The 21,651-nt window shown below is 59.8% G+C and overlaps 1 protein-coding gene across 2 annotated transcripts in view; it reads right to left on the reverse strand.

Moving 5' to 3' along the window:
• Positions 1-1,220: 1,220 nt before the first annotated feature.
• FLNA (filamin A, alpha) overlaps positions 1,221-21,651 on the reverse strand; it is a 25,674-nt gene continuing 5,243 nt past the window's right edge. The window contains exons 3-48 of one of the 2 annotated variants that reach the window (XM_012661980.1): positions 19,785-20,033; positions 19,586-19,683; positions 19,340-19,487; positions 18,554-18,672; positions 18,383-18,460; positions 18,128-18,290; positions 17,844-18,044; positions 17,159-17,296; positions 16,952-17,075; positions 16,666-16,802; positions 16,371-16,564; positions 16,126-16,239; positions 15,891-16,034; positions 15,184-15,307; positions 14,941-15,101; positions 14,764-14,854; positions 14,515-14,684; positions 14,172-14,289; positions 13,794-14,056; positions 12,929-13,526; positions 12,662-12,835; positions 12,420-12,582; positions 12,179-12,339; positions 11,917-12,087; positions 11,422-11,545; positions 11,176-11,332; positions 10,337-10,526; positions 10,155-10,178; positions 7,691-7,938; positions 7,483-7,578; positions 7,224-7,326; positions 6,995-7,135; positions 6,763-6,891; positions 6,412-6,585; positions 6,152-6,313; positions 5,857-6,060; positions 5,628-5,780; positions 5,390-5,512; positions 5,019-5,285; positions 4,737-4,874; positions 4,373-4,488; positions 3,702-3,834; positions 2,724-2,900; positions 2,340-2,558; positions 2,049-2,252; positions 1,221-1,708 (exon numbers count right to left, since the gene is read on the reverse strand). In XM_012661980.1, the coding sequence (XP_012517434.1) occupies positions 1,521-1,708; positions 2,049-2,252; positions 2,340-2,558; positions 2,724-2,900; positions 3,702-3,834; positions 4,373-4,488; positions 4,737-4,874; positions 5,019-5,285; positions 5,390-5,512; positions 5,628-5,780; positions 5,857-6,060; positions 6,152-6,313; positions 6,412-6,585; positions 6,763-6,891; positions 6,995-7,135; positions 7,224-7,326; positions 7,483-7,578; positions 7,691-7,938; positions 10,155-10,178; positions 10,337-10,526; positions 11,176-11,332; positions 11,422-11,545; positions 11,917-12,087; positions 12,179-12,339; positions 12,420-12,582; positions 12,662-12,835; positions 12,929-13,526; positions 13,794-14,056; positions 14,172-14,289; positions 14,515-14,684; positions 14,764-14,854; positions 14,941-15,101; positions 15,184-15,307; positions 15,891-16,034; positions 16,126-16,239; positions 16,371-16,564; positions 16,666-16,802; positions 16,952-17,075; positions 17,159-17,296; positions 17,844-18,044; positions 18,128-18,290; positions 18,383-18,460; positions 18,554-18,672; positions 19,340-19,487; positions 19,586-19,683; positions 19,785-20,033 (7,571 nt within the window). In that variant the 3' untranslated portion in view covers positions 1,221-1,520. The remainder of the gene's footprint in view (positions 1,709-2,048; positions 2,253-2,339; positions 2,559-2,723; positions 2,901-3,701; positions 3,835-4,372; positions 4,489-4,736; positions 4,875-5,018; positions 5,286-5,389; positions 5,513-5,627; positions 5,781-5,856; positions 6,061-6,151; positions 6,314-6,411; positions 6,586-6,762; positions 6,892-6,994; positions 7,136-7,223; positions 7,327-7,482; positions 7,579-7,690; positions 7,939-10,154; positions 10,179-10,336; positions 10,527-11,175; positions 11,333-11,421; positions 11,546-11,916; positions 12,088-12,178; positions 12,340-12,419; positions 12,583-12,661; positions 12,836-12,928; positions 13,527-13,793; positions 14,057-14,171; positions 14,290-14,514; positions 14,685-14,763; positions 14,855-14,940; positions 15,102-15,183; positions 15,308-15,890; positions 16,035-16,125; positions 16,240-16,370; positions 16,565-16,665; positions 16,803-16,951; positions 17,076-17,158; positions 17,297-17,843; positions 18,045-18,127; positions 18,291-18,382; positions 18,461-18,553; positions 18,673-19,339; positions 19,488-19,585; positions 19,684-19,784; positions 20,034-21,651) is intronic. The other variant, XM_012661981.1, reaches the window with a different exon arrangement.

The following is a 21,651-nucleotide window of genomic DNA, read 5'->3' on the forward strand; positions in this document are numbered from 1 at the left end:
GCTGCCTCCTGCCCCCTCTCTGGGCAGCTTCTGGAGGCATCTAGAGAGGGCCTATCTCCCTTCTCTTCTGGGGCCATTGAGGGCATTAGGAGTAGTGGGACTGTGGGGTGGGGGTACGACTTTATCTAGCCTTGTCCTGCCTGCTCCTTGGGGAGTGTCTCCCTGTGACTGGCCACCCAAGCCTGGGGAAGCAGGACAGCCCCAGGTGGAGAGAGAAATGAGGATCCTGCCACAACTGAGGCTGTGCCCACTCCCTATGCGCACAGCAGGGCAGGGAGGGGAGTGGGATACTGATCCTCAGGAGGCCTGGTTGGCATATGCAGCTCTCAGAGTCAGCCTGGTCCTCTCTCTCCCCTCCTCTTTGTCCCTGTCCATGGGCCATGGGTTGATGCTGGCTCTGAGGCCTTTTTCAGCGAGGCACAGCTGGAGTGTCAGGTGCTGAGGAGCTGGCCTGAAAGCTGAGCTTTGACCCAGAGACTTGGTTCCTGGCCCTCTGCAGGTTTCTGGGGTGGTGGTGGCGTCTTTGGAAGGAGTATGGGCAAGGGCCAAAGCTGCCTGCAGCTGTTGGCTGAAGGCTGCAGGCAGTTTTGTGGGCTGATGAGGGAACATATGAACTGTGCAGATGGCACCAGGAGCCAGGACTTCGAATATTGTGTTTTGGGTTGACTTTTAGGGTGTGACATGCATGGGTTGGTATGGGAGCCTTTGGGCAGGGATACAGAGGAAGGAGTGTTCAGCAAGGAGCCGAGATGGCCCCAGTACACTAATGGCAAGAGAGAGTAATGGCAAGGTCTGTCCAGGGAGGGAGGACAGGACAAGCAAGGACACCTGAGGCCAGGGTGCCATGTTTCCCTGGAATTCCTCCTGATTATCTGGTCACCTGCACCAGGGAGCCTTCCTGAGCCTACCCTACCCAGTAATGGGCCCTCCCTCCAAGCAGTTTGCCTCCCTATGCCTTGGCCTTCTCCTAGGCCCTGTTCTGGGGTCAACATACACCCCTGTCCTCACATTGGTTTGAACCCAAGGAAGCAGGAGGCAAGTATAGATGGAGCTTTCTGGAGTCAGGGGCAGGAGACCCTGGGCACTAGGTCAGTAGGAGGGGCCACCTGGAGGTTCAGCAGCCTGTGCGTGGCCCATACTTTTATCTGTCCTGTTGGCACCCTTGCTAGGTTGGCCTTGACCTAGACCCCCACCCCAAAAAAGCTGCAGCCACCCAGAGGAGAATGTAAGCAAAACTTTATTTCTCTTGGCTGGGGAAGAGAACCAGTGGATGGTCATGCACAGGACCTCCGTCCCTCACTCCTCCCCAAACCAAAGAAGACAGGCGGCACCACCAAATGGCTTCCTCTGCCCAAGTGGAGGCCAGAGGCTGCCAGGAGAGGCAGGTGAGCACAGCGCAGGGCAGGCGGCCACTGTGAGGGGGTGGCTGGGGAGGGGGAGGGTGGGGCTGCTTGAGTAGTGGGGCAGGCATGGGGACACATCTTGTCATGGGCGCTGCTGGCTGGCATGGGCAACCAGGCTCAGGGCACCACAACTCGGTAGGGGCTGCCTGGGATATGCTCGTCACCCCACTTGACCACCAGCGTGTATTCCCCCTTGTCCTTGAGCAGGTAGGAGACGCTGTAGAGCCGGCTGCCCACGTGCTTCACCAGGATCTCCTCGCAGGGTGTTCTTGGGCCATGGACTCCCACCAGCAGCATGTTGTTGCCTGAGGCAGGAAAGGGCCTTAGTCACAGGCCCCAGTCCCCTTCCTTTGGCTGTGACTGCGCCAGCCTCTCCTCCCCATCCTGTATCTTCTCCTTAGCCTGTTCTAGGGTGACAGCCTTTCCTAAAGAGCTGCCAGTACTCTTCCCCTACCCAAGCCAGCATAGGAAACTCTAGCTCCTCCAAGGCATTTTCTTGAGGGGTAAAGGAGATGGCAGGTAGGAGGCTCTACAAGTGCTAGCCACACCCCCAGAGGTGGTTCCCACTCCTGCCAGATGTTGGCCATCCTGTTATTTCTGGCTCTCTCTTTCTGGAAGGCCAGGATGGGGCTCTGTGTTGCCCACCTGCTTTGCTGCAGTCTACTGTGAAGCTGCTCTTCTGGCCTATGTAGGCTTTGCTCAGCCCCAGGCCCTTGGCCACCACCTTGCTGGCATCGGTAGGACTCGGGCCTGGGGTCCCATGCTGAGGAGCACCGGCAGCTTTGGTCAGGGAGTCCACAAACACTGATGACGTCTCATGGAGGCTGTGGTTGCTGACGAGACGGGGACCTACAGAGTAGAGTGGGTAGGGCTAAGAGGTGGCCGGAGTGCCAAGCATTGGGTGGGCAGGTACCAGCAGCGTTGCCCTAGGCTCACCTGTGACTTTGGCCTTGAAGGGGCTACCCCCAATGTGGTAGGGGCCACCATACTTGATGGAGATGAGGTAGCTGCCAGGTGCCATGGGAGTATAGGTGACACGATAGCCTTCAGGGCACTCCTGGCAATCCATCTTCACCTTGGAGGGGCCGTCGATGGTCACTGACAAGGCACCAGCTCCCGCATTGCTCGTGTTCACAATAAACTCAGCTGGGCTCCCTGAGAGCATGGGAGGTCAGGCAGAGAGCCAGCCTGGCCTGCCTCCCTGTCCTCAGTCACCCAGTGTAGCCTTGTGACATCCAGGTATCTCCTGCTGTCACCAAGAGCTTGGAGACAGGGCCCTAGCAGCTGTATCCACGCCTCAAGCTGTGCCCATGGACCTACCTGTGACACCACCTTCTAGGCCTGCTCCATAGGCAGACACCAGGCCTGGGTCCCCTCCATGCCCAGGCTCCCCAACTCGGATCTTGAAGGGGCTTCCAGGGATGTGGGTGCCATTGAACTTGACATCAATCAGGTAAATGCCATTCTCCCGTGGGATGAAGCGCACAGCATACTTATCTGAGGAGCAGAAGGGTACACTGTGGGCCTGAGGTCCCTCCTCTGTAACCAGCAAATGAAATCTTAGAGGAACAGCCTCAACCCTGACCCTTCCTGTTTTCTTCACCCAGTGGCTCCTTGGGGCCCACTCTCCTGCTTCCAGGGCCATGCTGGACACCCACAACGTGCAGCACAGACTTCCTGAAGGCTAAGGGCTGAAGCTTTAGACACTCAAGCAGCCGCTGTTGAGGCTCATTGGGACAGAAATTTTTTATAAGCAAGACAACACTCCTCACTGCCTCCTCAGAAAGGATGCCATGAATACCACATCCCTGGTGTGTTAACTGGGTCTCAGAGCCAGGTAGGAACTTGCTTCAGGTCATACAGCTGGGAAGGGGCATAACGAGACTGAAGCCAGTGAGAGAGCCCACTGGCTTCTCCTGCTCTCAGAGCTGCCGCAGGCCTGTCTGTAAGCACCATGCCCCTGGCTGTAGGGCTGGGCAGCCCTATAGCTACACTTTGGGCCTCTTCCTCTAAAGACTGCATGATATTGCATGCAGAAGGCCTTCCTAGTGGCTGTGGCTGGCAAGTCAGATCCCCAAGGGCTTGGGTCACCAGTTGAGGAAGGGTTGGTTGGCTGACGGGGCCCAGGAGTTGGGGGCCCAGGAGTTGGGGCCCCAGTCTTGGCCGCTTACAGAATCCGTGCCTTCCTTTTGTACTCTCAGCCTGCGTCCAGCCAGCTGGGCAAGGCTTGGGGAGGTCTGCTGCCCCCAAGGGGGCCAGGGCAGATGGCTGGGTGGCCGGGCAGGGACAGGGCCTCACCTTGGTCAATCTCTGTGACATAGCACTCCTCCAGGGCTCCTGAGGGGCTGTGTACCTTGGCATCGATTGCCCCCTTGGCCCCATTCAGGCTGACTGCAAAAGAGGCTGGCTGGTTGACCTTTAGCCCTGACTCCTGGAAGCACAGCAGATGTGGTTAGATCGGGTAGCTGGGGCAAGCGAGGAGGGCAAGGCCCCAGAAGCAGGAGGCCCATGGGTTGCACTTACCCATCTGGCATCCAACTTGGTTTAAAGAGGGAGAGCCATTGATTTGCAAGGGGCAGCAAGCCATGGGCACACCCCCGGCCCCCGGCCTCCCATCCCCTAGATCCACGTTCTGCAATCACATAAACCCGGGTGGCAGGAAGGGAGGGTGGCCCCACACTGTGGGCAGCACCCAGCCCTGGCAGGCTGTCCCTCTTTAAACCTCAGCCCTGGTGCTCAAGGGGCACAGGCTTCTGTTCAAAGCCTTTAGACCTGAGACACGAGAAAAACTCCACGCGGTGGGCAGGGTACTTCCTGCCAACCCCAAGTGTGGGCTGCACTTGGCCAGAGCAGAGGCCTGGTGCCCAGAGGTGGGCTAGGCAGATCACTCAACACAGGGCTGAGGCCTGCTCTTTGTGGTGGCTCTGGTTTGGCCAGGCCCAGGCGGGCGGTTTCTCTCAGTGCCTCACCTGAAGACTAGAAACAGTAAGGCGGCGGGCATCGCCAGATGGAGACGCCACGGGCACCACGAAGGGGCTGTCAGGGATGTGCTCCTCGTTGAACTTGACTGAGACCTCGTAGTCACCTGGGCAGAGAAAGAGCACAAGGCTGCTGGGGGCACCGCATACATATCCCCAAGGGCCACCCAAGGAGAACACATTGGAAAGCCCCAGCTCATAAGCATGTGGGCCTTCTACCTCCCGCAAACAGCCTGGGTGGCTCTGGGACCTCAAGGTGGAGGGTAGGAGCCAGGAGGGGCTGTCTGGGTAGCCCCAGGGACCAGCACCCACACTCAGGCCCCACCTCCTCCAACCCCAGCCAGGCTCTCAGTACCTGGCTCCTGGACCACATAGGCCACACCACAGGAGCCATCCTTGCGGTCCTCAAAGGAAATCTCAGCCTTGCTGGGACCCTCAACGGCAATGGCCAGGCCGCCGGCACCAGCTTCCCTGGTCCAGATACTGAATTCGGCTGTGGGAGAAAGTGTGTTCTCGTGGAGAGTTGCTCCCTGTCCTCAGCCCCCTCTAAGCATGGCCAAGATTGATGTGGCTGCTAGCTACTTCCTCCACCCACCCTGCCCAGGAGAGCGAGAGCTCAGTGGGTAAGCAGGCCCACCTGGCACTCCAGCTTCAGCCCTCTCTAGGCCAGGGCCCCCAGCGCGGACCTTGTGGGCTCCTCCTTCCCCCAGGGGCCCCACAGTGAACTGGAAGGGGCTCCCAGGTACATGCTGGCCCTTGTACTTGACGCTGACTGTGTGTGTGCCCATCTCGGCAGGCACAAAGCGGATGCAGTAGGTGTGGTTCTCCCCTTCCACAATCTCGGCGTCATGGCTCTTGCCTGATGGACTGGTCACCTGGGCTGTCATGTCCTGGATGCTAATTTCTGCAGGTGGGGGACAGCCTGGTGAGCAAGAGCCCTGGGACCTGCCCCTTTGCTTGGGGCTGCCTGAGCCCCAGGACCCCTCCCTGGCTCCCTATAGCCCCTACCAGGGATCTTCAGGCTGAGGTCACAGTGGCTGCCAACGTTGGCCACTGAAGGGGCCCGTCGCCTGCGTGTGATGCTCTCTTTCACCCTGCCCTCGCCTGTCACCTTCACGGAGAAGGGGCTGCCTGCAGGAAGAAAATACAGTCCATGCCCCACACAGGTTATACACCGCAGGTGGCCCTAGGGTGTGACAAGGAGGGCTGCCAAGTGGCAGGGAAGGCACATGGCTAATGAACTCACCAGGCACATGTTGGTCAGCAAACTTGATGTTGATGATGTAGTTGCCAGGCTCTGTGGGGCAGTAGGTGACCCTGCAGGTGCCATCCTCCAGGTCTTCTGTGTTGATGTCCACCTTGCTGGGGCCCTCAATGGACAGGCTGAGCCCACCATAGCCTGGGGGATGGACACTCCTGAGCCAGGGTGTCAAGCACAGTGGTCCCACCCCAGCTGGCAGGCAGCCACCACCTACCTGCATCTCGAGTGTCAATGATAAACTCTGCAGGCTCAAAGGTGTGGCCTTCACGGAGGCCCTGGCCCGAGACCCGAACGCGGCTGGCATCCCCGATCTCTGACTGGCTGATCACCACCGGGATGGGGCTGCTTGCGACGTGCTGGCCATTCTTCTTCACGTGCACAAGGTGCTCCCCTGTCTCCTTGGGCACGAACGAAATCCCTGGGCAAGGGCAGGGCTGTCAGCTGGGGAAGGTATGGGCCCCAAAGACTCCCCCCTTTCCAAAAGAGCCCTGGCACCCTTGGCCTCTTACCCACGTGGCCATTACGCAGCCGCTTCAGCAGACAGGGCTCCTCCTGGCCTGAGGGTGGCACTACAGTGGCTGTCAGCAGGCTGAGGTCCGTCTCTGAGATGTTGATGGGGATGTCAGCAGCAGAGCCCACCTTCAGGTGGGACATACGCATCGATTCGTCACCTAGTGGAGGGCAGACCATCCATCACTGCATCCAGCCACAGGAGACTAGGTCCACCCTGTCACCTACTTCCATCACATCACTACTCAGTGCCACCCACCTGTGACCCTGGCAGTGAAGGGGCTGCCTGGGATGTGTTGCTCATTGTACTTGACGAGGATGCTGTAGTCACCGGGCAGCACGGGCAGATAGGAAACACTGCATGTGCCATCCTGGTTGTCAGTGCAGCTGATTTCTGCTTTGGATGGACCCTCGATGGCCAGTGACAGGCCCCCTGGAGAGAGTTGTGGGACACCCTGCTAGGCCTGCATGGGTGAGGAGCCCTGATGGCCAAGCAGAGGCCAGGGCAGCAGGCCAGGGAGCCCCATTTGGGAATGACTTCTGAATTTAGCCCTTGGCTGGGTCAGGGCATCCTGGGCACATAGCAAATCAAGAGAGAGTCATTGCTCACCTTCTCCTGCATCCTTGGTGTTGACAGTGAAGGTGGCAGGCTTGTTGACCACTCCGTGGGTGAGGCCAGGCCCATAGGCAGTAACATGGCCACAGTTGACATAATCCACATAGAACTGCAAGGGGCTTCCTGAGACAGGAAGAAGGACCTCATGGAACAGCAGCCTCGTATCTCTCCCACCCTCATCTCTCTGTGAGGTGAAGCAGGCCGGGCAGAGGCAGGCCGAGCCCACCTGGAATGTGCATGTTGTCATAGCGGATGTCCATCTCATGTAGGCCGGCCTCGATTGGTGCGTACCGCACAGTCACAGTGCCATCTTTGTTGTCGGTTATAGCGGGCTGTGCCACCTTTCCGGAGGGCATTCGAACCTCCCCTGCAGGGCGGCAGGGCTGCAGTCAGGGTGGCCCATCAGCACACTGTGGCCTCCTCAGCTCCTGAGCTCCTTCCCAGCCCCCACTTACCAGTGATCTCTCCCTTCTTGATAGTGAAGGGGATGACGAGGTCAAAGGGCCTCAGGCTTGTCACATCCAGCCCATTGACGCCCACCAGGGGCCTCTCTGGGGCCTGCAGTGGAGACAGAGGGCCTGGGTGAGGGGTTGGGGGATCTGGGGGGGGGGCCTCCTCACATGTAGTAAAACAGGGCTTCACAGAACACCAAGCTAGCCAGCCCCAGAGTCCCCTTGGGCTGGGCATGCTGGGAGGAGGAGGACCAGGCCATACCCAGGTCTGCTGGCCACCCTGGGCGTAGGTGTACTGTGGGGCCAGCTGCTGAGACCGTAATGGGGGCTGTGCCGTGGGCTGGTCCCCAGCCAGAGCCTGCAAGGCAAAGCAAGAGAGCTGGAGACTATGTCGCCACATAGGGGCCCCAGGGGGACAGGCCAGGACCTGCCCAGACCCCCTGCTGATCCACCCCTGGCCCCCTCCTCACCGTCACTTGGAAGGGACTGTTGGGCACATGTTCACCACCAAAGCGCACACAGATGACATATTTGCCTGGCTGAGGAGCTGTGTAGAAGATGTCAAAGGTGCCATCTTCGTTCTCCACCACGTCCACGTCTACCTCTGAGCCATCAGGGGTACACACGGTGCAAGTCACCTTGCCTTTGCCCGCTGCCTTTGTGTCCACAGTGATCACTGTCTCCTCCCCAATCTGGATGGTGGGGCCAATGCCAGCACCTGGTGGGGCAGGGTGGGTCCCCCAAAGGGGAGCCAGAGCATGAGCTTGGATTCAGGCTGCTCCTGTCTGTCTGCCACCCACACAGCCTCTTACTGCCACCACCAAGCACAGCCAGGCCTCCCGCCCCATCCTAACCAAGCTGGGATGGCGAGTGGTTTCTCAGAAGGCAGGAAGGGTTCTCCTGACCACCTCAAATGCCCATGTGGGAAAGGCCTGATGCGGGGGGCACCTAGGCGCCTGGGAGGAAAATGAAGGGCCCATCCTGGCACAAGTATTGGCTGCCACCTCCCTTGCCAGCTCAGCCTCAGCAGGCACCATGGTCCACACTGATTAACAACAGTGCTCCGGCTGGGTCTATGGCTGCCTGCACCCTTTTGGCCTGGCCCCGGCCCCCAGTGCTGTGTGTGGATGCGGTGAGGCAGAGTCCTGCTGCAGCGTGGGGGTGGGGTTGTGACACTCGCCTCCCTACCCCTCAGGCCTGAAGGCGAAACTGGAGTTTCCTGACAACTGAGAATGCTCACTCAACCAGAGGCTCGCAGTGAGAAGCAGCCTGGCGCAGGCGGGGGCAGGGAAGCAGGGAGGCAGTGGAGTTAGCACCCAAGTAGCACAGCACAGCAGGCTTGGCAGAGTTGTGGCAGCACCCAGGGGGACAGGGGATAGGAGGCCCAAGCCACAGCCACCATTGCTAGGTTGCAAGGGCGGAGCAACTGAGCAGCGTCCAGGGCCCCAGAGTGCCCGAGGAAAGGGGAGGGACAGTGACGTTATGATCTGGGGTTAAGCCGTGGAGGCTTGGGGGGCTGTGGGCTGTGAGGCCTGGCAGTGAGAGCATTTCTTATAGCCTGGCCTCCTGCCAGGGAAGCATCTGGGAGCATAAAACCCACTTGAAGGCCAAGTTCAAGGGGACCTGCCACCAAGTCCCCCTATCTGCTGAGGGTTCCTGCTGCACTAGGCTGCATGCTGGCCTTCCGCAGCCCAGGCAGCTCTCCTGAGCTCTAGACCCAGCCACATGCTGCTGTGGGAGGCCTCACTCATGCCTGCCCCACACCATCTAGCTAGTGGCATGGGCCCCAACCCCACAGGTACCCCGGCTCCCCCCATTCCCCACCCAGCCCCCAGCCCATCAGCTGGTCTTGGCCACTCCATCTTCAAAATACACCCCTTAATTTGGCTCCCCCATGAAGTCCCATAGCCACCAGCCTGGCCCAAGCCAGCCTTCTGGCTTGCCCAAGAGCAATGTCAGCCCTGCAGCTGGGCTCTCTGCCTCTATTCTGCACACAGCTAGGAAGGCTGAGGTCACTCCGAGTCTTGCTCCCGCTCCCCTGGCCCCCAAAGCCTGTAATCAGCAACCCTCTCAGTATCCCTTGCCTTATACACACACACACCTATCATCTCAGTTCCCATGGCCTGCTCTACAAAGTCATATAGCTCCTGCCACAAGACCCTAGCCACCCTCTAACCATCTTCCTGGCCACTTTGCCCGAGTGCCAGGCCTACAGCCTTTGGAGGCCCTTGAGCAGCTGTAGCCTTCTATCAGCATCCCTGGGTTGGCCCTGGCTGGGGCAGGTAAACCTCCGTGCCTAGTTGGACACTGAATAACGTCACTGCTGTGGGGACAGGGGAAGGGAGGGAAGGAGGGAGATGGGTCAAAGAGTGCACTTTGGGGCTCTGAGGCTGGGCCAGGCCCTGCCATGCTGGCCACCCAAGCAGTCGACACGGGCGCTACTGCACTACCAGCCAGCCCCACCCGCTCATGCACCTCCCCCGGCCCGGGACACAGAGGCCCCTGGGAGGTGGGGATGGGGGTCTGTGGATCTGGCCAGGGCTGGGGACTTTCACTGAGTGGGGCAGACCCTTTGTCCCCTCAGACCACGCAGGAGCCCTGTGCTTCCCTGGGGTGCCAAGATCCCCAGACCCCAAAGTCCCCAGTGGGGTGCCTCTCAGGATGCACCTCACCCCAAAGCTCTCAGCTGCAACCCGAGTTCTCAGATGGGGGAATAAAGGCCCAGAGAGGGGAAGGGCTAGAACGTTCATGCTCGCTCTGGAAGCCTCCCTGGGCCCTAATCCTCCAGCCCATGGCCTTGTCTTGCGTGCCCCCCCCACTCTGTCCCTGCCTAGAGCTGCAGCTGGAACTGTCCTGGGAATTAGCCCCGAGAGGAAAGGAAGCTGCCCCTCTGGGCAGGAGGGGCATTGGGAGTGGCCCCAGCAAGCAGCTTACCTAGCCCGTGACCTCCGATTGACACTGAGGTGAGAGGGCAGAGAGCAAGGAGAAAGGTCAGGTGAGTCACTCAGGGGGGCGGCCCCCACTCCCACACGCCGCCCCAAGCAGCGAGCCCTTGCACACAGGCACACCCAAGCCCCGTGCGGAGTGCCACGGTGGCCACTGGTGGGCTGGCTCACCTGTGACCGTGCATTTGCTGGCATCCCCAGTGGGCACAGCACGCACGCGGTATGGGGAGAAAGGGATCTCGTCACCGCCATACTTGATAAGGATGGTATAGCGGCCTGTGACATCTGGCACATAGGCTACTGTGTACGTGCCATCATGGTTGTCTTGGATGTGTGTCTTCTTGGGCTTGCCTTCAGGGTCCTGTGTGGAAGAGCGCAGGGGAGGTGGTTGGCCCGAGCCTAACCAGGCCTAGGCCTGCCTTAGGCCCTCCCGAAGGAGTGCCAAGCACCACTGCTACAGGGACAGCCTCCAGGCTTCTCAACTACTGTGGCCCCAAATGGCTGCCTGCACTTGGCATTGTCCTTTATTTCCTCATTGGCAGAGTCCAGAATAGAAACCCTAAAATACCCAACACTCCCTCCTTGACAACAGACAGGGCCACGGAGCTTGGTGCCCATCCCACTTTACCCAAATCCCTGCGACGTTTCTTGGCTCCCATCCTCAGCCCCGGGGCTTGCTTAGGAGCTCACCTGTGAGATCTCAGGGTTCTATCGTTATACCTGCCCCATGAGAATATTGCAGGTGGGGAAATGGAGGCACTAAAGGCTTTGGTAATATGCTCGAAAGTCAGCGGTGAGCAAGTGTGTGTAAGCCTGTGCTTGTCACCTCCATTCTAAGGTACTCACAGCTTTAGTGAACCAAAGGCAGAGGACCTGCCCTTCTGTCCTGTTCCTGGTGCAGTTCCCTAGGAGATGAGACCTGAACTGGCCCAGCTGCCCCACCCTCCAGCCACCCAGGCCTAGGCCCCCTTGCCTCCCTTTCCCACGTCTGCAGCTGCAGTTCAGCTCACCGTGATCTGGACAGCCAGCAGGCCTTCCCCCGCGTCCTTTGCATCAATGGTGAACTCCACGGGCAGGCTGGCGGGCACGCCGGTGGTGTTGAGCCCAGGGCCACTGGCCTTTACCTTGCTTGCGTCGTGTGTAGGCAACACCTTGACCTTGAAGGGGCTGTGGGGCCGGGGTGTTATAAGCACTCAGACAGGCTCTTTGTACCCAGCCTGGGCCTGTCTCGACAGGTGGTGGGCCCTGCCACTTACCTCCGGGGTACCTCCTCTTCTCCATACAGCACTGAGATGCTGTAGGGCCCTTCTCGGCTGGGCACATAGTTGACAGTCTGGGTGCCATCAGCGTTGTCCACCACGTCCACTGGCTCCACCAGGCCTGGCCCCAGTCCCAGGGACAGAACCTCAGCCAGTCCCCTGGGCCCCCACCCCTACTTCCACCACACTGGATGGCCAGGCTCAGTCCCAGGCCTAGACCCCACCTCATCATCATCTGCCCAACTCTGGGAATGGCCTGGAGCCCCTGTGGCACAAAAGACACCAATGTGGGAGTCATCTTGGACCCCTGCCTTCCTTCCCTCTCACCACATCTGCTCAATAGCCACATCAGTTCCACCACCTTCTGGTCTCCCCACTGGCTCCACTATCACCTGAGGCTCTTCTACCAACTACTTGCACACCTGCCAGTGTCTTTCCCCAGTCCCCTCAAAGCGGACGCTGCTCCTGGCTCCCGGGTATGTGAACACTCACCTTTGGGCCCTTGCACTTTGACCTGCAGTGGGGCCACACCAGCCTTGCTCGTGTCTACCTGGAAGGACTGCGGGAGGTTGGCGCGGACCATGCCTGGACTCAGGCCAGGCCCAGAGCACTTGACCTTGGATGCATCCATCACATCGTGTACAGGGACCTTGAAAGGACTGCCTGGGGGTTGGAGTAGGGGGATGGCAACTGCATAAGACAGGGTGAGGATGAGTGGATAGTCCCAGCCATGCCTTGGCCACCACCTCCTCACCTGGCACTTGGTGGCCACCATAGGTGACGTTAAGGCTATAGGTGCCGGCCTCATAGGGGATGTACTCGACTGAACAGCTGCCATCCTTGTTATCCATGCAGGACATCTTGGCCTCAGAGGGGCCCTCTACAGCCAGGCCCAGGCCCCCTGTGCCAGCTCCCCTGGTCCAAATAGATAGCTTGTCATTCCCTGGTGTTCCCAGGCCCATCAGCCACCCCTGCCTCCCAGGCAGCTCACTCACCTGGTCTCCACAGTAAACTTGTTGGGCTTGTTTGTGGTGCCACTTTGGATGCCTGGCCCATGAACACGCACCCGAGAGGGATCGCAGCCCTCCGTCACAGGCACCTGGAAGGGGCTGCTGGGCACTGGGCTGCCGTCGTAGGTCACGTCCACAGAGTGGAGGCCTGGAGGAAGGCAGGCCAGGTCAGGAGGAGCCTGGGCTGGGCCTGCCTGCCCCCTGCCCAAGGGAGCCTCAGCACGTACCCTCCTCATAAGGTGTGTACTCCACTTTGTACGTGCCATCGCCACAGTCCTGCACGTAGGTCTCAGTCAGGTTGCCTGAGGGATTGGCCACACGAGCCTTGACATGTGGCCCTCCGGTCTGTGTCAGAGCTCGGGCATCCACACTGAACTCAGTGGTGGCCTCACGAAAGACACCTACAAAGGGACACAGGGAGGAGGCACAGAGGTCTAGGGGCCCTGGCTCCCCACGTGCACCCCCCCCATGTATCCCATGGTGAGTACCCTCACCTTGGCCCTCGATCCCAGGCCCATAGCACTGGACGCCTGAGGTGTCCACTGCAGGCTCTACCTGCAGCTTGCTGGGGAAGTTGGGCACAGGCTGGCCACCGTACTTGATGGTGACGGTATAGGCCCCGGGGCAGAGAGGAATGTAGGTGATGGTGTGCGTGCCATCGCCATGGTCCTCGATGTACACCTCGGCTGGTAGGCCTGCCTCCGAGCGGATCTCGATGGTCAGCTCTGCACTGCCAGCGCTTGAACAATCCACTTGAAACTGGCCCACTTCACCAGCAGTAGCCCGTTCCAGCCCAGGGCCAGAGCACTTGACCTTGGATGCATCAAAGCAAGGAACTATGTGCGCCTTGAATGGGGAGCCAGGGATGTGGGTGTCAGCGAAGAGGATGTTGATGTTGTAGTCCCCAGGCTCGGTGGGTACGTAGGACACAGAGCATGTGCCATCCCCGTTGTCCAGGCACTCAAGCTGTGCCTCACAGGGGCCCTCCACTGTCAGGCCCAGGCCACCTGTACCAGCGCCCTTGGTGTCGATGGTGAAACGGGCAGGGGAGCCTGCGCTGCCCCCCTGCAGCCCCGGGCCAAACGCCTTCACCTGAGGGAAGGGGGTGTCAGGAGCCAAGGCCACCTCCCTGACCCCAGACCTCCAGTCTGACCCTCCATCCACCTCCTTTGGCCCTGGCTTCCCACCCCCACCAAACAGAGACACAGGCAGGCCCGGGCTGCCTGCCAGTTGGGCTATCCGTCAGTCATAAGGACAACAGAGAAAGGGCAAGGACAAGTCTGGAGAAGATTGGGTGCCCTCTGGGCCCTCCGAGAGTGTAGTAGACTCCACCCTTAGGGCCCCTCACACCCCAATTACCTTGCTAGGCTTGGTGGGGGCCACGGCTTCCAGAGGAAAGGGGCTGCCAGGCACGGGCACACCATCATAGGTCACCTCCACCTCATAGGGCCCCTCCTCTCGGGGCACAAAGCGCACCACACTGTTGTCAGCCCCCAGGCCTGCCTCCACCTTGCAAGGAACTGCTGCACCTGAGGGGCCCACAATCTTGGATGCTACTTTGCCTTGACCGCCGGCACCTTTTGACTTGACTGTGAACTCCTGGTCTTTGCCAACATCCACCTCTGTTAAGACGGTGAAATGAGGGAAAGAACTGTGAAACCCAGCTCAGGCAGCCCCTGGGGTGAGACTCTGGCTGGGAGGTCCTCAGTGACCATGACAAGGGCCCCAACTACTTACTTTCTCCCAGGCCAGACACCTTGATCTTGCTGAGGTCCAGGCTTGGGGATACTCCCACTGAGAAAGGGCTCTTGGGGATGGGATCACCTCCGTAAGTGACACTGACACCTACAGGACCCTGGGAGGGGTACGAAAATCATGGGTCAGGGCCCTGGTTTCCCTGGCCTGCAGCTGCCCCACTTGGGCTGTGCTCCCCAACACCCCTCCTGGCCCTCCATGCCTCTCCTCTCCCAGGTGAGAAACAGAGTGGGCAGTAAGCCCTCTGGAGCGGCCCACCTAGGCTGCCACGTAGGATCAATGACTGCAGTGGAGGGGTGTGGCTGAAGGGGGGTAAGATGGCTACCTGCTGCACAGGAGTGTACTTGACCGTGTAAGTGTTGTCATGATGGTCAATGACATCCACGTCTCGCACTGCGTCCCCTTTGGCAAGCCCTGAGAACTGGACATCCAGTTTGCCCTTGCCAGCGGCTTTGGCATTGACTGTGAAGTGGGTAGGTTTGCCAAGCTCCACACCTGATGAGACACAGTGACCATGTCCCAAGCCCTCCCACCCTCGGTGCCCCCCAACCTCCCAAAGGGTACTTGTCCTTACCTGTGCGACTAAGACCAGGGCCCTCGGCCTTCACCTTGCTGGCATCATGGGAGGGCTCCACTTTGACCCGGATGGGGCTGGTGGGTGTGGCCTGCAAGTGGTGGAAGGAGAAGGGCTGAGAGGAGAGTAGCACCCTTACACTCAGCAGTCTTAGGGGCTGGGAGCAGCAGCACCTACCTGGTCAGCAAAGAGGACCATAATGGTATAGCTGCCAGCTCCACGGGGTGTGTACTTGACAGTGAAGGTGTCATTGTCGTTGCGGATGATGTCAAAATCAATGTCGGCCTCAGCAGGGCCCACCACTCCAGGGGCACACTTGATGCCGATGCTGACATCCCCTGCAGTGGGGGAAGGAGCGGAGGCTGGGACCTCACAGGGACACCCCACCCACCTGCCCTCCTACCCACAGCCAGGCCTTACCCTGGCCAGCTTCTGTGCAGTCCACAGTGAAATAGGTGGGCTCATGGGCTTTGAGCCCTGTCTTGGCCACTCCCGGGCCATATACCTTGACCTTGTTTGGGTGGCTGCCAGCTCCCACATTCACCTGCAGGGCACAGGGGCAAGTGCAAGGGTTTGGAGGAAAGGCAGAGTCTCCCTTAGCCACTGCTGACTGCTGACAGGCATGCAAAATGGTGTAGCCGCCTCAGGAAGCGTGTGGCAGTTCCTCCAATGATTAAACATAGAGTGACCGCAGGATGCTGCAGTTCCACTCCTAGGTAACTACATGTTCACACAAACACCTGTACCCAAATGTCCATAGCAGCACTATTCACAATAACCCAAAGGGGAAAACACCCTGGGTGTCCACCAGCAAGTGAACGGACAAACAAAATGTGGTCATCCGTGCAATGGTGTATTATTCAGCCACGAGAAGGAATAAAGCACCGATCCCTGCAAATCCAGATATGGAAAGCAGACCAGGTGCTGGGGGAGCACGAGTTGGGAGGGTGGGGAGGTTCTTTTTAGAATAATGAGAATGTCCTAAACTTATTCATAGACTGTAGTGATGGCCGCTCAACTCTGCATGGACTGAAAACCACAGAGTTGTCTGCTTTGCATGGATGAATCGTGTGCTATGTGAATTTTATATGTGGAGATGGGCTAAAGTCCCATGAGGTCCAGCTCACCCTGAAGGGGCTGTTGGGGATGCTGACACCTCCCCAGGACACCATGGCTGTGTGCTTCACTGGCTTCCTGGGAACATAGGAGCAGCTGTAAGTGCCGTTGCCGTTGTCCTTGACTGATGCCTCCACAGGGCAGCCCTCGTTGTCCTGCAAGGAAGGCAGGAGCAGGCGGCCCATTGGTCAATGCCCAGGCCTGGGTGCCCAGCAGCACTGCCCCCAAGATGAACGGGCATTTCACCTGGACTTGGACCCGGAGAGGGGCTTTGCCACCATGCTTGGCATCCACTGTGAACTCCGCTGGCTTGTTGATGGCCACACCTGTTTTCTCCAATCCAGGCCCACGTGCCCTCACCTGATAGGAGACCACCCAGATTTCAGGGGACCAAGTCAAGGCCACCGAAGCCACAAACCAGGCAGGGTAGCCAGAGAGACAGTAGCAGAAGCAGGAGGCCAAGACTCAGGCCAGTGCTGTGTGCCCTTTACCCTGTCTGGGTGGAAGTCCTGGGGTACGTCGCGGATGTCAGCCATGAAGGGGCTGAGGCGGATGTCCTCGCTGTTGCACAGCACGTGAACAGCGTATTCGCCAGCCTCCTGGGGCCAGTAGCGCACATCACAGGAGCCATCGCCCTTGTCGTCACATTCGATCTTGGCCTGCGAGGGGCCTTCCACCGAGAAGCCTGACAAGAGCCACCAGTCCCCTCAGTGCCCTGGAGCCTCAGGGTGGGCTGCCCTTGCCACCCTTTGTCCCCAGGTGCCCACGCTGCAGCCTCCAACTTACCCAGGGTGCCTACATCGTCCCCAATGGCCTCCACCACAAAGTCTGCTGACTTGCCAACGACACCGCCCTCCAGCCCAGGGCCCCAGGCCCGCACCTTCTGATTGCCACACTCGGTGCCCACCTTCACCTCGAAGGGACTGAAAATAGGAGAACCACACAGGGGAATGCTGAGGGCACTACCCTGCGGGCCAGGCAGGAAGAGTCTGTTTGGCCCCTCATAGGTGGGGAAACAGGAGGGAGGATGTGGAGTGTGCAGAGCAAGGAGAGAAACACCCAGGGGCCTCACCTGCGCCCGATGTTTTGACCACCCCACGTGATGGTGACTGTGTACGTCCCGGGAACCGTGGGGTAATACTCGAAGCCATAAACGCTGTCCCCCAGGTCCTTCTGCTTCACACGCTCCTCACCCTCTGCCAGACATGGAAGACCTCAGGCCTGCCCAGCAGCAAACCCAGAGGCTACTGCCACCCACCACAGCCGCAGGCCAACTTACTGGGGCCCTTCACGGTGACCTTCAGCTCCCCACTGCCAGCACCCTTTGTGTACACCTTGAAGTCAGCTGTCTCCTTCACCCGCACACCTTTGGGCTGAAGGCCCCGGCCAACGGCCCTGCAGGCACCTGGGTTACAGGCTGTGGGCAGAGGGGCTGGCTGAGCTGGTGGGAGCTGGGGCTGCGCCTCCCCCTCCCTTACCCCCATAGGGTCAGGCCATCAGGATTGGAGGGTCCCTCAGAGCTTGCTGGTAAGGGACATACAAGAAAGAACCGGAATGACAGGACCCCAGGACTGCAGCCCGGGCCAGGACGTGGCAGGCCTCCTCCCACCTGCTCCATACCAGCCCAGGATTCCACCCGGCCCTCCCTTCCGAGAAGAAGACAGATTCAAGTACCGTTAACCCTGTGGACAGAGCAGAGAGCAGCAGGTTTCTAGACAGCTGGAGCGAGCTCTTCCGAAGGTGAAAGCATGGAGAGGAGAGAGATGGAGAGCGACGAGGAGGAGGAAGTGGAGGAAGAAGGGTCCCAGCAAGGGAAGAAAGATAGCATGTGCCCAGACAGTGGAAGCTCAGAGACCAGGGGCACCCAGGCAGGGCTGCAGTGGGAGCAGCCCCTGCGGGCTCCCCCTCCTATGGGAGGCCCAGGCTGCAGTGCCACAGCAGAGGGCAGCCAGGGCCAGGCCTACCTTGGCCAACAGTGACAGTGTAGGGGCTACGAGGGATGGGCACACCGGCGAACGTGACGTGCACTGTGTGGACGCCCTCCATGGTGGGCTGGTAGCTACAGCGATATGTGCTGTCACCCCGAGCTTCTAGCTGAGGCTCCACTGTGCCCTTCTGTCCTGCAGGGTCCTGGATCATGACCTCCACCTCGCCCGTGCCAGCTCCTGCCACAAGGCACCAGCTCAGCTCCTGGGCCCCAGGCTGACCCTCCCCATAGACCAGCCAGGCCTCAGCAGCCTCCCCTCACCTGCCGTGAAGATCTCAAAGTAGGTGGTCTTGTTGGCGATGTTGCCACTGGGCTCCAGGCCGGGACCTTGGGCAGTCACTTTGCTGGCATCACCCTGTGACTTATCGACATACACCTCAAAGGGGCTCTTGGCGATATGCTGGCCAGCAAAGAGCACAGTGACCTGTTCCCAGGAGGGGCAGGCTGTGAGGGCAGGATCAGGGCTCTCTAGCCACTGTCTGCAGCCACCAGCCTGCCCACTGGCCAAGGGCTCACCTTATGAGTCCCCGTCACCTCGGGGACATACCAGACAGAGAAGGTACGGTTCTTGTCGTTGTTGGCAGTCACTTTTGCCTGTGGTGAAAAGGAGCCCATGAGCCTTTGCTATCAGCGGCCCCACCCAAAGGGGGCACTACTGGGCCCTCCCCTGCCAATAGGTGGCCCTACTTCCTCCTGGTGTCCAGCTGGGTCCTCCACATACACCAGCACCTCGCCCTGGCCGGCACTTCTGGTCTCCACAGTGAACTCTGCCCGCTTCTTCACCATATTGCCTGTGGGTTCAATGCCTGCCAGGGGAGGGTGAGCAAGCCATGGGCCAGCTACTATGGCCACAGCCGTGCCCCGCCCCCCCTGCCCTCAGACACTAAGGCAGGCAGGCAGAGCCCCTGGCCCTTCCGGAGTACCAAGGGATGCAGCACTCAGGGCTCTGTGCCCCTGCCTGCTGGCCACCTAGCCAGGCATATTCCAAACTGGGTGAGTTAGTTGGGCATAAACCCCTGCACACCAAGGCTAGCCTCTCGACCCAGAGGTGCTCTTGCTGCCAGGACAGGCCTGTGCCTGTTTTCTGAAATGCTCGGGTTTACTGCTCTGGTGTGGCTGCCCAACCCTTTGCCTGGGCCCCAGCTCCCGTGTGATCCTCTGACTGGGTTTCAGGTCCCTACTACCACAACCTGGTTCATTTCCATTTACAGTAAAGCCTGCTGGGTCCTCCCTCCCTCCCTCCCTGTAGCTTCACCACAGGCTTAAGTGACTTGAAGAACTTACCAGCACTCTCTTGTCTAGTCAAGTGACCACTTTTAACCAGTCTTAACCCCTCCTGTCTGACTCTTGAGTAGTGTTTCATCACCTAGCCACTATGTGATCTAAGATCCCTCAGGACCTCTAAGTTGAGAGAACACTGTCCCATGGGGAGGACAGTAGTACACAGGTGCACCCCTGGCTGGGCTCCCTCACCTGGCCCGTAGGCTCGAGCTTTCTTCGGGTTCAGTTTGGGCCGCAGGGGAGCCCCTGGCTTCAGCTTGGCTTTGGGGAACTGGGACAGGTAGGTCATGACAGAATGCTCATCCACATTTGGGTCCACGATCTCCTCAGGGGTGATCACCTGACACAAGCAGAAACCAGGAGCCATTGGGCCTCAGTCTCTCCCCACGGCAAACATGGCCCCCCAAAAGCCTTGGGCCGGGCCAGGTGGGGGCATACCTGTGGGATGCCCAGCCAGTCGTCGGCCTGCTGCATGGCTTCCCGTGCATTGTTCACAGGCTTGCTGGCGTCCCAGGAGTCCCAGTCAGGACATAGGCCTGTGGCACAAAGAAGGTTGAGTCTGGGGGCTGCAGGACCCCCTCGCAGGCTGCCCACAGACAGCTCCAGCCCCATCTTCCTCACCCCTGTGCCCCCTCACCTGGAGCACAGCTATCCACAAGGGCACCCAGGGCCCGGCCACTCTGCCAGTCCCGACTGAAGTTGGTGATGGGCAGCTGCGGCAACTTGTTCTGGATCCAGCCCAGGAGCCGCTGCTTGGGTGTCTGCTTTTTGGCCTCCTCGTCCTCCTCCTCATCCCACATGGGCATGGAGATGGAGTAGTGCAGGATCAGGGTCCAGATGAGGCCCAGGATCAGCTTCAGGTTCCCATCCACGATGGCCTTGCTGTCTGTGAGGCAAAGGAGTGCAGTGCTGTGCAGGCAGGGCTGGCCTGGCATTCCTGTCCTTTCCCCACAGCCTTGGAGGGGCCAGACAAGGGGTCAGAGGGAAAGGAGAGTCCCCCTCCCAGCCAGGGGCAGGGTGTGGATCAGGCCCTCTCTGCCCAGGGTCCCCATGAGGGTACCATGGGGTCTTCAGAGGGAAGGAGACTTCTGGGGATGGGGAGACAGCCACAGACACACAATGATAATGCAGTACAATAAGGGGGCCATTGCTGGAAGCCCCAGGGCCCAGAGGGAGGGCAGAAGACAGACCTATTCTGCACACAGCTGCCAAAGTGGGGGCCTACCACCCATCTCCAGGGGTCTATGGGGAACCAGGAGTAGTCCAGCCCCAGCTGGCCTAGAAGCCAGGGCCCTGGCCTGGGGCTGAGGAAGAAGAAGACTGGCTGGCACAGGGTAGTTGAGAAATATACTTGCTGCTCCAGGGTGGGTGGGTGGTGTGAGGCAGGGGAAGTAGAAGAGTTGGGCAAGGACCCTTTGGGTAAAGGGTTTGAACCCCACCCCTTCCTACTTCCTCTCCACCCCAGAGCCAAGCTAGGGGTCAGGAGGCTGCAGGGGGCAGCTACGGGCCTGGCTTGGGGGAGGGGCCAGGAGCCCAAAGGAACCAGTAGTTGGACCACATGGCCCTGACTCACTGGGACCCATTGGGAAATGCTGGGGTGATGGTCAGGAGACATTGTGGGGGCCCCATCACCCAGCCAGAGGAGGAGGGAGTGGGCTGGGTGAGCCTGGGTTGGGCACTAAGGGCCTTGCTTGTGAGCTTGGGTGGCAGAGGCCTTGGGTGGGGTCCCCATGTCCCGCTGCCTCAGCACAGCCCACTTGCTGCCGCCTACTGTCTGCCCCACTTGCCACCAAACGGTCCCCTGCACCTCAGGCAGCTGCCATGCCCACCACAAGGGAAGTGGTTAGGGCGGGCACCCTGTACCCCCATCACCATGGTAATCCCTCTGGGCTCTGGGCTCCACCCAAGGCCACCCCTGGGTCTCAGCCTTCTCAACGGGGGTGGCTGGGGCTTTCTAAGAGTTCATCTTTGGAAACTCTGTTGGCCTGCCCCATAATCAGAGGAAATACTTGTCTGGTGAGTCAATTCATGTGGGCAGGGGTGGGCCTGTGAGAAGGGGATGGACACCACCAAAAGGGCCATCAGTGGCAGGTGGCTTCCCAATCCAGGCAGTACCTGGGGAAGCAGCTGAGCTGCTCAAAGTAGAGCAGCTTCCCTGTTCCAGGGTTGGTCCTGGCCCCCCACAGCTGCCTTTCGCTGTCCCCAGATGGAAGGAGGGAGGGTGGGGAGAGGGGTCAGAGAAGACCAAGGGCACAAGGCTAGGACACAAGGCCAGCCAAGGCTTCCCACCAGGCCCCAACCCTGAAATTCCTGGGTCCAGTACAAGAGCCCACAGTGACCTGCACGGGCAAACCAAGGCCTGGCCCCCCAGCCCTGGTAGGTAGGGCTGGGCCCTCCCCCTGGTCCATATTAGGCCAGCCTATGCCAGGCCCTTCCCCTCCCAAGAGAGGGTGGGAAGGACCAGGGCCCAAGGCCGGGAGACAGCCTGGCTGGATGGCCCCGCC

The sequence above is a fragment of the Propithecus coquereli genome, unplaced genomic scaffold (assembly GCF_000956105.1).
Source record: "Propithecus coquereli isolate 6110/MARCELLA unplaced genomic scaffold, Pcoq_1.0 Scaffold748, whole genome shotgun sequence".
Taxonomy (NCBI): domain Eukaryota; kingdom Metazoa; phylum Chordata; class Mammalia; order Primates; family Indriidae; genus Propithecus; species Propithecus coquereli.